Here is a 16,777-nt window from a genome sequence, read left to right as displayed (position 1 = left end):
AAGGGAAGGCTGGTAGGTATAGGAAATGCTGGATGACTAAAGAAATTGAGGGTTTGATTAAGAAAAAGAAGGAAGCATATGTCAGGTACAGTCAGGATAGATCGAGTGAATCCTTAGAAGAGTATAAAGAAAGTAGGAGTATACTTAAGAGGGAAATCAGGAGGGCAAAACGGGGACATGAGATAGCTTTGGCAAATAGAATTAAGGAGAATCCAAAGGGTTTTTACAAATACATTAAGGACAAAAAGGTAACTAGGGAGAGAATAGGGCCCCTCAAAGATCTGCAAGACGGCCTTTGTGTGGAGCCACAGAAAATGGGGGAGATACTAAATGAATATTTTGCATCAGTATTTACTGTGGAAAAGGATATGGAAGATATAGACTGTAGGGAAATAGATGGTGACAGCTTGCAAAATGTTCAGATTACAGAGGAGGAAGTGCTGGATGACTTGAAACGGTTAAAGGTGAATAAATCCCCAGGACCTGATCAGGTGTACCCGAGAACTCTGTGCGAAGCTAGAGAAGTGATTGCTGGGCCTCCTGCTGAGATATTTGTATCATCGATAGTCACAGGTGAGATGCTGGAAGACTGGAGGTTGGCAAACGTGGTGCCACTGTTTAAGAAGGGTGGTAAAGACAAGCCAGGGAACTATAGACCAGTGAGCCTGATCTCGGTGGTGGGCAAGTTGTTCGAGGGAATCCTGAGGGACAGGATGTACATGCATTTGGAAAGGCAAGGACTGACTTGGGATAGTCAACATGGCAACATGGGAAATCATGTCTCACAAACTTGATTGAGTTTTTTGAAGAAGTAACAAAGAAGATTGATGAGGGCAGAGCAGTAGATGTGACCTATATGGACTTCAGTAAGGCATTTGACAAGGTTCCCCATGGGAGACTGATTAGCAAGGTTAGATCTCATGGAATACAGGGAGAACTAGCCATTTGAATACAGAACTGGCTCAAAGGTAGAAGACAGAGGGTTTTGTTGGAGGGTTGTTTTTCAGACTGGAGGCCTGTGACCAGTGGAGTGCCACAAGGATCAGTGCTGGGCACTCTACTTTTTGTCATTTACATAAATGATTTGGATGTGAGCATAAGAGGTACAGTTAGTAAGTTTGCAGATGACACCAAAATTGGAGATGCAGTGGACAGCGAAGAGGGTTACCTCAGATTACAACAGGGTCTGGAGCAGATGGGCCAATGGGCTGAGAAATGGCAGATGGAGTTTAATTCAGATAAATGTGAGGTGCTGCATTTTAGGAAAGCAAATCTTAGCAGGACTTATACACTTAATGGTAAGGTTCTAGGGAGTGTTGCTGAACAAAGAGACCTTGGAGTGCAGGTTCATAGCTCCTTGAAAGTGGAGTCACAGGTAGATAGGATAGTGAAGAAGGCGTTTGGTATGCTTTCCTTCATTGGTCAGAGTATTGAGTACAGGAGTTGGGAGGTCATGTTGTGGCTGTACAGTACATTGGTTAGGCCACTGTTGGAATATTGCGTGCAATTCTGGTCTCCTTCCTATCGGAAAGATGTTGTGAAACTTGAAAGGGTTCAGAAAAGATTTACAAGGATGTTGCCAGGGTTGGAGGATTATAATATAAACGAACTGCCACTGAGACTAAATAGCAAGATCCAGCATTAACACTTGGACACACTGGCTTTGCTGCTGAGCGATCTGTTCTTGTTAAAACCATGCTCTGTGAAGTAGTAAGAAATTGACATACTGCTGCATGATGGGATACTTGACAAAGGTAAAAGCTATCTTGGCTCTCACCCTCTCACTTTAGTAGAAAAATACTGCTGGAGATAAAGACTGAGTTTGTGTAATTATAATTTGACAAAATATGGGGAGTCTATCATAGGCTCATTAGTGGGGCTGCTTCCTGAGCTCATTAGCTTTTCTGTCCTTGAGCAACAAGGCGATAGCTGCTTATCTTTATCTTGAATTATTGTAAACTGTGGAATGTAAGCAATGTTGTTTCTATCATTGTATAAGTATAGCCTAACTATTCAGCTCGAGCGAGTGCTGTTAGACAGTGGAGACTGTCTCTGCCTCTCCGTGAATTCACAAAATATAAAACTTCTTGAAACAAGACTCAAAAGTCTCGGACTAAGCAATTTCCTCGACACTCAGTTTCCCCACAATAGAAACATCATGAAGTGCCTTTACATTTTATTTTTTTGCAATCCACTTGGTGCAGGTGATTTCACAACAAAGTCAAATTCCTTTTTATGACTCTAACCTAACATGAACTGATCTGTTAAAAAGTGGTCACTCACTTTTACTGGTCCACTAGAAACTGGTTTGAGTTAGATTAAAACCAAACAAAAATCCCATAAGATTACATCCACCAAGCTGTCTAGATATCAGAATTATACTTTATCTTCAGAACCTCCCAGGGAGATCAATTTGAATATCTCATATTCTACTGAAATGAATGCTCCACCCACTCTCGTTGACAGAGAAGTAAATATTGGCCTTACAGAAGTTCACAAAATCACGAGGGAGTATAGATAAGATGAATGGCAGGTGTCTTTTCTCTCAGGTGGGGGATTGGTGGCGTATTTTTAAGGTGAGAGGAGGAAGATTTTAAAAAAACATGAGCGCAACGTTTTTACACAGACAATGGAGCGTGTGTGGAATGAGCCGCCAGAGAAAGTGATGGGTGCAAGTACAGTTACAAAGACATTTGGATAAGTGTGTGAATCGGAAAGGTTTGGAGGAATATGGAACAGGAGCAGGCAGGTGGGACTAGTTCAGTTTAGGATTATGTTCATTATGGACTAGTTGGACTGAAGAGTGTGTTTCTGTGCTGTATGACTCTAAGTTGCTGACTGTAGAAACGTGCTTTGTATAAATTTAATTTGCAGATAGTCCCCAATTTATGAAAGTCTGACTTACGATCATTGATACTTACAAACGGGATCCCATACAGGTCCAACATATGAACATTTCCTGCACAGTTGCTTTATATTGTCCTGCTTTGTACTCTGACATGCATACAAATTGACTTCTGACTGGACTCCTGAACAAAACCCGTCCCCTACTCGGAGACTGTCTGTATTATGAAATGCCGGACGATGGCTTGCTGAGTGTGTGCTTTACTCGATCCTTGCTTCTCAGTCTAGTTTCACCCTGTAGTTGCTTTTTGTTTGTTTGTGGCAACAGAGACTGGACATACAGCACTTTAATCAGCACTCCAACAGCACTCTAATGGAAATACCGCAGCAGCCGGATTCCCTGCCAAGTCTTGGAATAGAATCCCTAGAAAAAGGCCGTTCGGCCCACTGTGTCTGCACCAACCCTTCAAAGGGCATCCTACCCAGAGTCATCCTCCTACTCTATCCATGTAACCCTGCATTTCCCATGGCTAACCCACCTAGTCTGCATATCCCTGGACACTATGGACACTTTAGCATGGCTGTGTTGCAAAGACAGGCTGGGGCTTTTTTCACTGGAGTGTAAGAGACTGAGGGGTGTAAAATCATGAGAGGCCTCAGATAAGGTAGATATCCAACAGCTTTTCTCCATGGTAGGAGAGTCTAAAACTAGAGGGCATAGGTTTAAGGTGAGAGGGGAGAGATAAGGTGAAGGGACAATATTTTCACATAGGGGTGGTGAGTGTCTGGAACAAGCTGACAGAGGTAGGTGTGGGGGGTGAGTATGATTTCATCACTTAAAAAACATTTGGACAGGTACACGGATGGGCTTGGACCAAACGCAGGCAAATGGAACAAGTTTGGTTATGAAAACTGGGCAGCATTGGCAAATTGGACCGTCTTTTTCCATGCTTTAGTCCTCTATGTCTCTAATCCACCTGACCTGCACATCTTTGGGATGTGGGAGAAACCCATGCAGACACGGGGAGGATGTCTGTGCGGACTGTGCACAGTCGCTAACCACTGAGCCACCATAACATTTTTTTAAACTTAAAAAAAAATGAATCAGGACATGGATTTAAATCACCCACCATTTCTTCATGAATGCTGGGTCAAATTGCTGGAATTACCTCTCTGAGGAAACACTGACATTGCAGTAATGTTGCTTGACTTAGAGTCCAGAGGTTCTGGCTAATGCTTTGAGGACATGGGTTCAACTCTCCATCCCCAACCACCCCCCACCCCAATGAGAGCTGGCACAATTTAACTTCAATGATAAAGTATGTAGTATAAAGTCAGTCTCAGTAAGTGTGACCATGACAACTTCTCCCTGAATGTTGTAAAATCCCATCTGATTCACCAGTGGCCTTGAGAGAAGGAAATCTGCCATCCTTACAGCGTCTGGCCTACATGTGACTCCAGACCCAGAGCTTGGTCACCTTGGACACACCCGAAGCAGGTGTATTTTTTTAACCGCTGAAAATGTGTTGCTGGAAAAGCGCAGCAGGTCAGGCAGCATCCAAGGAGCAGGAGAATCAACGTTTCGGGCATGAGCCCTTCTTCAGGAAGAAGGACTCATACCCGAAACATCGATTCTCCTGCTCCTTGGATGCTGCCTGACCTGCTGCACTTTTCCAGCAACACATTTTCAGCTCTGTTCTCCAGCATCTGCAGTCCTCACTTTCTCCTAGAGTATTTTTTTTAACCCCCAAACAGAAGGAGGAAAACTAAGCAAATTAAACTGAAAGAACTGTGGATGCTGTAAACCAGAAACAAAAGCAGAAGTTGCTGGAAAAGCTCAGCAGGTCTGGCAGCATCTGTGGAGAGAAATCAGAGTTAACGTTTCGGGTCCGGTGACCCTTCCTCAGAAAACTAACCGTTTCTTTGTGTAGCAAAGGTTCCAGCACAGTCCTGGCTTTTTCAAAAGGGGGGACTTTTGACCTAAAGCGAGCGACAAAGAGAGGTGAATCAATCGGGCATTTTCTGGTCAGTTCCAAGTCACAGAACCAACTTGCTCTGAAGCTAGTCTCCCCGATTACAGCCAACTCCTCCGAGTATGAGAAATACTGGCAACATCCCAGTGTTCACCTCTCCACACCATTCCTGCATCAGGTGACCACACCGAGACCTGTCGGCACTGCAAGGGCAGAGGTAACTGATGATGTTTGTGCTCAACTTGCACAGATCCAAACTAAAGGAGTAACAACTCCGCAAACATATTTCCAATCGAAAATAAAACACAATCACCCTCGAAACCTGAAAGGGTGCAGAAAAGCTTTACAAGGATGTTGCCGGGGTTGGAAGGTTTGAGCGAAAGGGAGAGGCTGAACAGGCTGGGGCTGTTTTCCCTGGAGCGTCGGAGGCTGAGGAATGACCTTATAGCAGTTTATAAAATTGTGGATAAGGTGAATAGAGAAGGACTTTTCCCCAGGGTAGGGAAACCAAAACTAGGGGGCATAGGTTTAAGATGAGAGGGGAAAGATTTAAAAGGGGCCTAAGGGGCAACATTTTCACACAGAGGGAGGTGCGTGTATGGAATGAGCTGCCAGAAGAAATGGTGGAGGGTGGTACAATCACAACAGTTAAAAGGCATCTGGATTGGTATATGAATAGGAAGAGTTCAAACCGACATGGGCCAAGTGCTGGCAAATGGGACTAGATCAGTTTAGGATATCTGGTCGGCATGGACGAGTTGGACCGAAGGGTCTGTTTCTGGGCTGTACCCTATGATTCTATGACCCTCCAACAGATGCAGGATATGAAAACTGAATCCTGAATGGTGGAAATCAGCAACCCCAACCTCAAGCCTCGAACAAACACTGCCCAAGGACTTGCCAGTCGAACTTTAACCCTGCTCCCAGTGTAGGAGGTGGGGCCCTGATTATGTTTGTCCAGTGACTATAGGAGGGACCTACAGGCCTAGCCCATTTCCCCCCCCCCCCCCCCCCCTCCCCCCCCCCGCCGATGAAGAAGCCTTCCCCGACCTCACCTGAAGAGAATCTCTGCTCGCAGGTAATTGCCAATACCACTGAAGTATTTCTGATTCAACAGCACCTCACAGATTGGCTTGTCAAAGGCTCTTTCTGATAGGTTTGTCAGCACATTTGATCTGGGATAGATGGCAGGAGAAGCAAACATAGATATTAAACTCATGCTGCAGAAAAAAAAATGGATTGCGAGAGAAAAATAAAACACAATGGAAACAATAAAGAAAAAATTTAGCAACAAATAACAACGGAGAACAGTGACTGAAAGTTGCCAACGGGGTTATTCAGGCCATACTTCAATAATGACTATATATCAGTAATGGCCATGTGCCATTAATGGGCAGCATCAATAACGTCCGTGTGTCACTATTGACCATATGTCAGGGATGACCATAAATCCATAGTGACCACACGTCAGTGATGTTCCATGCATCAGTAATGACTATACACCAATAATGACCATATGTCTCTAACATACGTCAATAACGACCATAGAACAGTAACGATCATACAACTAATGACTGTTTTGTCAGTAATGACCATATGCCAATAATAAACATATACTAATAATGACCACACTCCAGTGATGACCATGTGATAGTTATGACGGTATGCCAATAATGACCATACGTCTGTAATGTACATCAGTAATAACTGCACGTTAGTAATGACCACACGTCAGTGATGTACATCAGTAATAACCGCACGTTAGTAATGACCACCGTCAGTAATGACCACACGTCAGTGATGTATATCAGCAATGACCACACGTCAGTAATATACATTAGTAATAACCACATGTCTGTAATGACCACATGCCAATGACGTACATCAGTAATGACCACACTTCTCTAATATATTGTGTTGCTAAAGGGCAATCAGACTGAAACAGAAAAGAACCTATATGAGCCAGTAAAGAGTAAACTCTCTAATAAAGAAGGGAGAGAGAGGAATTGACCAAGAAAGGTTTGCATTTCTATTGGACTTTTCACAACCACAGTCTATCCCAAAGCAATGTACGGGCAATAAAAGTATAGTTGAAATTGTAGTCACTATTGTGATGCAGGAAGCAGAGCAGCCAATGGAGCACATGACACTCCCACAACCAGTGAATGATCCAACAATTTGGTTTACGGCAGAGAGAGCTCCTTTGCTCGCCTTCAAAGTAGGACCATAGTATCTGCACGACTACTTTGGTTTCATGTCTCATTCAAAAGACAGCACTCCCAACAGTGCAACACTCCCTGAGCACCGCGCTGTAGGCTGTTATGCTTTTGTGTTCACATTTATAACAGAAACAGTTTGGAGTCACAACATTCAGACACAGAGGCATAACAGCAACGAGCTGAGCTCTGGTTGACACTGCATGCTAAGTAGGCAAAAGTGAGGACCGCAGATGCTGGAAACCAGAGTTTAGATTAGAGTGGTCCTGGAGAAGCACAGCAGGTCAGCCAACATCCCTGGATGCTGCCTGACCTGCTGTGCTTTTCCAGCACCACTCTAATCTAAACTGCATGCTAGGTAGTCATTCTATTGCACACCCAACTACATTATCATCTTTTAATTAGGGAACAGGAGGTTTAGTGAGGATTGGAGCAAAACACTTTCACCAAAGGGTGGTGGGGAATCTGGAATTCGCTGCCTGTCAGGTTGGGAGAGGCAGAAACTCTCAGCACACTGAAAAAACATTTAGATGTACTGTTGCAATGCCAAAGTGTAAAGGGCTGTGGGCCAAGTGCTGGAAAATGGGACCATAATAGTTATGTGCTTCTTTTTGACCAGCACATATCCGATGGGCTGAAGGATCACTTCCTGTGCTGAGTTGGGAGGTCATGTTGCGGCTGTACAGGACATTGGTTAGGTCACTGTTGGAATATTGCGTGCAATTCTGGTCTCCTTCCTATCGGAAAGATGTTGTGAAACTTGAAAGGGTTCAGAAAAGATTTACAAGGATGCTGCCAGGGTTGGAGGATCTGAGCTACAGGGAGAGGCTGAATAGGCTGGGGCTGTTTTCCCTGGAGCATTGGAGGCTGAGGGGTGAGCTTATAGAGGTTTACAAAATTATGAGGGGCCTGGATAGGACAAATAGACAAAGTCTCTTCCCTGGGGTCAGGGAGTCCCGAACTAGAGGGCATAGGTTTAGGGTGAGAGGGGAAAGATATAAAAGAGACCTAAGGGGCAACCTTTTCACACAGAGGGTGGTACGTGTATGGAATGAGCTGCCAGAGGATGTGGTGGAGGCTGGTACAATTACAACATTTAAGAGACATTTGGAGGGATATGGGCAGGATCCTGGCAGGTGGGACTAGATTGGGTTTATCTGGTTGGCATGGACGCGTTAGACCAAAGGGTCTGTTTCCATGCTGTACATCTCTATGACTATGACTATGACTTCTCTGAGGGCCAGGCAATATGAAACAGAATATCAGCGAGAATATAGTTAATGACGTTGGCTATGTCTTTCACTTAAAGCACTGGCTTAAGTAATTTAAATATGAGTATTCAGCTCCTAATGAAAGGAAATCAGTCAGTCCCTTAGAACAGAAGTGTGGGTGGGTCTCATTGGCTTCCCCGTGCCTCTGGCAAAAACCTGTGACCCCCTCCCACAGACTATTATCCTGAAGTTTCTAAGCTGTGTACAAACAGCCTGTCTGCAAAGTTAAAAGTCACACAACACCAGGTTAGAGTCCAACAGGTTTATTTGGAAGCACAAGCTTTCAGAGTGCTGGTGTTGTGTGATTTTTAACTTTGTACCTCCCAGTCCAACACCATCACCTGCAAATCGTGTTTGCAATGTATGGATGTCTTGTCTCTTACAGATTGCCTCAGGCCAGTGTTTTGCATTGTCTCCTTCTCCATTGAGTTCCAGGGTTGAGAGAGTTCAGCGAGGTGGTTAGCTTGACAAGACCTGGCACTGTGCTGCTTTTAGAAGACTAAGAGGGGATTTAATAAAGGCTCCCGTAATCATGAGAGGTCCAGACCGTGGAGATTGGGAAAAAGCATTAGCTGGAGGTCAAGAACTAGAACAAAATGAATGAAGGTGATTGACGGAAGAATCAGAAGTGACAGGAGTGGAAACCTTTTTTTTACACAGCATGTGGTTAGGGCCTGGCATGCACTGCCTCACAGTGCAGTGGGGGCTGGCTCAATCACACTTTCAAAACGAAACTGGGCAATTATCTGAAAAGACTCGCAGAGTTACAGGGAAAAGGCCGTAAAGTGGGACGAGCAGAGTTACAGAGAGGCAGCCTAGACAATGGGCTGAATGGCCTCCTCTGTGCCGCACTCAGACTAATCCAACCATTTGGCTTTCGTTGAACACAGTCTGCACAGCAGGAGATGCTGTCCAAATCAAAATAGCGAAGCATTCGCCCTCAAAGCAGACTGACCTCAACTGAGGTGGAGAGGTTGAGAACGTAAGAAACAGGAGTGGGATGAGGCCATTTGGCCCATCGAGGCGATTCCACTATCCAATATGATAGAATCCTACAGCAAGGAAACAGGCCCTTCAGCCCAAACTGGTCCATGCCAACCAAAATGTCCATGCATGCTGATTTTAGCTGTTGACTCCTTATTCATCCCCACTCTCCACATCCCTAGAGAGACAAGCGTCTGTTCTACCTCAGCCACAGATACGATCAGTGCCAGAGTGTCACTCCAGCTCAGGTCAGTATGGCTGTTCGGTTAGGATGGACCAAGATGGACAAGATCACCCTCTCCTCTGTCAGCTCTCCCGGAAAAAAAAATGACAAAAATAGATGAGGGAAACAAAGGGAGGGAGGGGGAGCACTTTTTTGTTTGGTACCTGAACCTCTCGTATTCAAGCATCACGCACGGTCCCCTGTCCGGCTGCCAGGTCCCATTGACTTCCCAACTGCCAAACCTTCTGGGGTCAACAAAGCACAGAACCTGCCTAGGCTTCCGTTTGGTGAAGAACTTGAGGTGGGCGTGTTTGGGGATGTCCTCCTCAGTCGTCAGCTTGAAGGACCCAGACATGCCAAAGCGGAAGACAATGTCCATCGGCGCCAACAGCCCATCATTGCCTTCCATCCCATCTGATGTGACACCCTCTTTCCCATCCTCCTCTTTGATGGGGGTAAGGGTCAGCTTGACCTCCTTCCCTCTCGACACGGCGGAGATCAGGTAGGCGTCACAGCTGAAAGGCACGTCACAGTTTTTGCTCACCGTAGACTTTTCTACTTGCCCTGAGAACACAGTGCTGCAGCAGACCTGGTTAACAAACCTGGCAGCCAGGTGGAGTTCGGGTCCTTCAGGCATTTTAGAAGACGATCTAGAACGACAATGAAAACACAAATGATCAGGCCAGATGCAGGCAGGTTGAGAAGAATTAGAGTCATACAGCACGGATACAGGCCCTTTGGTCCAAGCAGTCCATGCCAACCATAATTCCAAACTAAACTAGCCTCACTTACCCGCGCTTGACCCATATCCCTCCAAACATTTCTTATTCATGTGTTTATCCAAATGTCTTTTAAACGTTGTAACAGTACCCGCATCAACCACTTCCTCTGGAAGTTCATTCCACACACAAACCACTCTGTGCGAAAAGGTTGCCCCTCATGTCCTCATAGAGTCATAGAGATGTACAGCATGGAAACAGACCCTTCGGTCCAACCTGTCCATGCCAACCAGATATCCCAACCCAATCTAGTCCCTCCTGCCAGCACCCGGCCCATATCCCTCCAAACCCTTCCTATTCATATACCCATCCAGATGCCTTTTAAATGTTATAATTGTACTAACCTCCACCACTTCCTCTGGCAGCTCATTCCATACAAACACCACCCTGTGCATGAAAAAGTTGCCTTTTAGGTCTCTTTTATATCTTTCCCCCCTCTCCCTAAACCTATGTCCTCTAGTTCTCGACTCCCCCACCCCAGGGAAGAGACTTTGTCTATTTATCCTATCCATACCCCTCATGATTTTATAAACCTCTATAAGGTCACCCCTTACTCTCCAATGCTCCAGGGAAAATAGCCCCTCTCACCTAAAAAAAAAACACCTTGTAGTCTTGAAATCCCCCACCTTAGGGAAAATACATCTGCAATTCACCTTATCTACAGCCCTCAGCATCTTATAAAGCTCCCATGCTCCAGTGAAAGAGGTCCCAGCCTATCCAGCCTCTCCTCATAACTCAAACCTGACATTCCCGGCAATGTCCTGGTAAATCTCTTCTGAACCCTCTCCAGCTTAATAATATCCTTCCCAGAACATGAAGTTCATTCCACACGCGAAGCACCCGCTGTGTAAAACACTTGCACCTTGTGTCATTTTAAAATCTCTATACGTATTAGTGTTATATTTTATTTACAATATAAATACTCAGACATCATCACAGTATTTGAGATATAGTACATAATCTCTGCCCGTTTATTAAAAGCGCAGGTTAAAACAAAGTTTGCTGCATTTCAAATACTGCCCATATATTTGGCATCCTTTTGTGACTATTTAGTCAGGACACATAAAACATGGTCTACCTACTGTCACAATATAACAAAGCAACTGCAAAGGCCATAGGCCCCACTCAAAAGTGATTGGTGGGGGGGGGGGGGGGGGGAGGGGCGAATGTTGAGGCCTGCTAGTGGGTCCACAAGCTGTAAATTTGTGACCGTGTCCTCTAAACCACCCCTGAGTTACAACAACTGTTACCCGCACCAACCGCAACTACACAGGACCATCGATCCCCACGGTGTTCTCACAGGTCCCCTTTCCCTACCCCAGCACCTCGCAGTTCATGGGGTCAAAAGAAACAGTTGGGGAACGTACTGCCACTCAACGTCAGGAAACCCAAACAGTTACCAATCCTCCGAGATTGTGGAGCTGACTCCATCGATTCTTTGAAAAGGTGTTTCCGTGATCAAAATGTAAAGATCAGGCAGCATTTCACATTCAATAGAAATTCTGACCAGTCACTGGACTCAAAGCTGTAACTCTGCTTTCTCTCCCCAGATGCAGCCAGATCTGCTGGGTTTCTCGAGAAGTTACATATTTGTTTCATTCTTCCAGCATCTGCAGTTCTTTGCTTTAGTTTAATGTTTAACTCACAGCTACATCCTTTTTAAAATGAGGTCGATTACCCCCAAAGTTTCACGTTTAAGAATGCAGCTACACAGTTCCTTGAAAATGGAGTCACAGATAGACAGGGGAGTGAAGGTTCTGAGGAAGGGTCACTGGACTCAAAACATTCACTCAGATTTCTCTTGCTGCCAGACCTTATGTTTATTAGTGAAGGTGTTTGGTATGCTTGCCTTTATTGGTCAGTGCATGGAGTGTGAAAGTTGGGTTGCTGCTGTGCAGGACATTGGTTAGGCCACTTTTGGAATACTGCGTTCTGGTCTCCCTGTTATAGAAAAGATGTGAAACTTGAAAGGGCACAGAAAAGATTTACAAGGATGTTGCTGAGGTTGGAACGTTTGAGCTATAGGGAGAGGCCAAATAGGTTGCGAATGTTTCCCCTGGAGCGCCCAAGATTGAGAGGTGACTGAATAGAGGTTTATAAAATCATAAGGGGCATAGATAGGGTGAATAGGCAAGGTCTTTTTCCCAGTGTATGGAGTCCAAAATTAGAGGGCATAGGTTTAAGGTGAGAGAGGAATATTTTAAAAAGGGACCCAAGGGCCAACGTTTTCAAGGAGAGGGTGGTACGTGTATGGAATGAGCTGCCAGAGGAAGTGGTAGAGGCTGGTACAATTACAACATTTAAAAGGCATTTGGATGCGTACATGAATAGGAAGGGTTTAGAGGGATATGGGCCAAATGTGGGCAAATGGGATTCGATTAATTCAGGATATCTGGTCGGCATGAGCAAGTCGAACCGAAGGGATATGGTCCAAGTGCTGGCAAGTGGGATTTGGTCAGTTTAGGATACCTGGTCAGTATGGATGAGTTGGAATGAAGGGTCTGTTTCCATGCTGTACCGCACTATGACTCTATAAACATCAATAAACAAACACTTGCATTTATATAGCACCATTCATGACTTCTGGATGGCCCAAAAATGTTCTACAGCTAATAAAGTACAGTCACTGATGTTGGAATGATGGGAGTATGGCAACACATTTGCAAACAGCAAGATCCTACAACCAGCAACATGACAAATGACCAGATTACACCTGTTCAGAGAAAAACAGTAGATCGACAGAGTGTCTTTCCTTTACGAACGTGAGACCAATACTAACTTAGGCAAAAGCGCTATTCTTCGAACAATGCTTTGAGATGAATCATGCCCATTTGTTTAATTATCTCAACTAACATGGCCAGAAGTCACAAGACGTCAAGTTATAGTCCAACAGCTTTATTTGAAACTGCAAGCTTTAGGAGTGCTGCTGCTTCATCAGGTGAAGTGTGACGAAGGAGGAGCACTCTGAAAGTTTGTGATTTCAAATAAACCTGTTGGACTATAATCTGTGTGACTTCTGGAAGGAGGACCACTTCCACCACAGAACACACCAGATGGCCTCCTTCTTTAGAGACCGCAATTTCCCTTCCCACGTGGTTGAAGATGCCCTCCAACGCATCTTGTTCACATCCCGCACCTCAGCCCTCAGACCCCACCCCTCCAACCGTAACAAGCACAGAACGCCCCTGGTGCTCACCTTCCACCCTACCAACCTTCACATAAACCAAATCATCCGCCGACATTTCCTCCACCTCCAAACAGACCCCACCACCAGGGATATATTTCCCTTCCCGCCCCTTTCCGCCTTCTGCAAAGACCGTTCCCTCCGCGACTACCTGGTCAGGTCCACGCCCCCCTACAACCCACCCTCCAATCCTGGCACTTTCCCCTGCCACCGCAGGAACTGTAAAACCTGCACCCACACCTCCTCCCTCACCTCTATCCAAGGCCCTAAAGGAGCCTTCCACATCCAAAGTTTTACTTGCACATCCACTAATATCATTTATTGTATCCGTTGCTCCCGATGCGGTCTCCTCTACGTTGGGGAGACTGGGCGCCTCCTAGCAGAGCGCTTTAGGGAACATCTCCGGGACACCCGCACCAATCAACCAAACCGCCCCATGGCCCAACATTTCAACTCCCCCTCCCACTCTGCCGAGGACGTGGAGGTCCTGGGCCTCCTTCACCGCCGCTCCCTCACCACCAGACGCCTGGAGGAAGAACGCCTCATCTTCCGCCTCGGAACACTTCAACCCCAGGGCATCAATGTGGACTTCAACAGTTTCCTCATTTCCCCTTCCCCCACCTCACCCTAGTTCCAAACTTCCAGCTCAGTTACTGTCTCCTTGACTTGTCCTACCTGCCTATCTCCTTTTCCACCTATCCACTCCACCCTCTCCTCCCTGACCTATCACCTTCATCTCCTCCCCCACTCACCCATTGTACTCTATGCTACTTTCTCCCCACCCCCACCCTCCTCTAGCTTATCTCTCCATGCTTCAGGCTCACTGCCTTTATTCCTGATGAAGGGCTTTTGCCCGAAACGTCGATTTCGCTGCCCCTTGGATGCTGCCTGAACTGCTGTGCTCTTCCAGCACCACTAATCCAGAAACACAGACAGACTGCAGTCTGCCGAGTTCATTCACAAATGGGTTTTTGTATCAATCTCATTGATACAAAACAGCTCAACGCAGGATGCACTCCATCTGGAAGCGGGCCGGATACAATGTCTACACGACAAGGGTTGAGTTGGGTTGAGAACTAACGCCTGAAGGACAGGCATTCCGGAGTTTCCTCTGCACTTGGAAAACCCCCCAGTATTTCGCCAGCTCCTGAATGCGGAGTGCTCACTCAGATGGGGTTGCAAAATTCCTAAGCATGAACGGAAGGAACAACGCACGCACCGAGAAGGGGGAAGCAAACTGACACAATTGCATTCAATGCAGAGTTTGCAATGCGAAGGATTTAAGATGCACAAACCCCAGACAATTCCTTCCCTGTTCACGGCGTATTTCACTTCCTCTCATGAAGTAACTTGGGTCCTGTAGTCCCCACACTGCACTGACGTCAGTCTTAAAGGGGCAAGGTACATAGATTTGGAGGAGTCTGTGTTGGACTGGGGTGGGCAAAGTTAAAAATCACACAACACCAGGTTATAGTTCAACAGGTTTGTTTGGGAGCACTAGCTTTCAAAACGCTGCTCCTTTATCTGGTGAAGTCTGACAAAGGGGCAGCGCTCCGGAAGCTTGTGGTTTCAAATTAACCTGTTGGACGATAACCTGGAGTTGTGTGATTTTTAACAAGGTACATAGAGTCATAGAGATGTACAGCACAGAAACAGACCCTTCGGTCCAACTTGTCCATGCCGACCAGATATCCTAACCTAATCCCATTTCCCAGCACTTGGCCCATTTCTCTCTAAATCAAGATTAGAATGGTGCTGGAAAAGCACAGCAGGTCAGGCAGCATCCGAGAAGCAGGAAAATCAACGTTTCGGGCAAAAGCCCTTCATCAGGAATCCTGATGCCTGAAACGTCGATTTTCCTGCTCCTCGGATGCTGCCTGACCTGCTACGCTTTTCCAGCACCACTCTAACCTTGACTCTAATCTCCAGCATCTGCAGTACCCACCTCTGCCAAATCCCTCTAAACCCTGCCTATTCACATACCCATCCTAATGCCTTTTAAATGTTGCAATTGTACCAGCCTCTGGCAGCTTATTGCATACACACATCAAACTCTGCGTACCCATTAGATCCATTTAAACATTTTCACCTTTCACCTTAAACCTATGCCCTCTAGTTCTGGACCCTCCCACCCAATGGAAAAGACTTTGTCGATTTATCCTATCCATGTCCCTCATGATTTAATAAACCTCTATAAGGTCACCCCTCAACCTCTGACACTTCTGGGAAAACAGTCCCAGCCTATCCACCCTCTCCCGAGAGATCAAATCCTCCAACCCTGGCAACATCTTTCTAAATCTTTCCTGAACCCTTTCAAGTTTCACAATGCCCTTCCAATATCTACGTTTTTGTTCAAATAAGTAAAAGAAAAATATTTTTCTAATCAACTCATTCAGAGATGTTATTACACACCTCTCAGGTAGACAGTATAGTGAAGGCAGTTCTGAGGAAAGGTCACTGGACCCAAAACATTAACTCTGATTTCTCTCCACAGATGCTGCTAGACCTGCTGAGCTTCTCCAGCAATTTCTGTTCTTGTTTCTGATTTACAGCGTCCTCAGTTTTTATAGTGAATGTGGCATTTGGTACACTTGCCTTTATTGGTCAGTACATTGAGTATAGGAGTTGGGAGGTCATGTTGCAGCTGTGCAGGACATTGGTTCGGCCATTTGTGGAAAATGGTGTGCAATTCTGGTCTCCCTGCTTTAGGAAGGATGTTGTGAAATTTGAAAGGGTTCAGAAAAGATTTACAATGATGGTGCTAGGGTTGGAGGGTTTGAGCTAGAGGGAGAAGTTGAGTAGACTGGGACTATTTTCCCTGGAGTGTTGAGGCTGAGACGTCACGTTATAGAGATTCATAAAATCATGAGTGGCACAGATCGGGTGAATAGGCAAGATCTTTTCCGCAGGGTAAGGGAGTCCAAAGTTAGAGGGCATAGGTTTAAGGTGAGAGGGGAAAGACTTAAAAAGGACTTAAGGGGCAACCTTTTCATGCAGAGTGTAGTGTGTGTATGGAATGAATTACCAGAGGAAGTGGTGGAGGCTGGTACGATGACTACATTTAAACGGCATCTGGATGGGTATATGAATAGGAAAGGTTTAGAGGGATATGGGCCAAATGTAGTCAAATGGGATGAGATTCATTTAGGATATCTGGTCAGCATGTACATGTTGGACCAAAGGGTCTGTTTCCATACTGTATAGCTCTATGACAGCTGGAGCAAGGACTTGAATCCAGGCCACATAGCTCAAAGATAGGGACACTACCACTGCTCCACAAGAACCCTTAGACCATACCATGCA

At 45.6% G+C, this 16,777-nt stretch overlaps 1 protein-coding gene across 4 annotated transcripts in view; it reads right to left on the bottom strand.

The window, feature by feature from the left end:
• neil1 (nei-like DNA glycosylase 1) overlaps positions 1-14,836 on the bottom strand; it is a 39,938-nt gene extending 25,102 nt beyond the window's left edge. For 3 of the 4 annotated variants that reach the window (XM_072553093.1, XM_072553094.1, XM_072553096.1), the window contains exons 1-4: positions 14,770-14,836; positions 9,676-10,161; positions 5,873-5,992; positions 4,761-4,824 (exon numbers count right to left, since the gene is read on the bottom strand). In XM_072553093.1, coding sequence (XP_072409194.1) covers positions 4,761-4,824; positions 5,873-5,992; positions 9,676-10,161; positions 14,770-14,816 — 717 coding nt within the window. In that variant the 5' untranslated portion in view covers positions 14,817-14,836. Of the gene's footprint in view, positions 1-4,760; positions 4,825-5,872; positions 5,993-9,675; positions 10,162-14,693 lie in introns of all 4 variants that reach the window. The other variant, XM_072553095.1, reaches the window with a different exon arrangement.
• Between the last annotated feature and the right edge of the window lie 1,941 nt (positions 14,837-16,777).

The sequence above is a fragment of the Chiloscyllium punctatum genome, chromosome 33, assembly GCF_047496795.1.
Source record: "Chiloscyllium punctatum isolate Juve2018m chromosome 33, sChiPun1.3, whole genome shotgun sequence".
Lineage (NCBI taxonomy): Eukaryota > Metazoa > Chordata > Chondrichthyes > Orectolobiformes > Hemiscylliidae > Chiloscyllium > Chiloscyllium punctatum.
The sequence above is the reverse complement of the archived record's forward strand: the minus strand, read 5'-3'. Positions and strand labels throughout refer to the sequence as shown.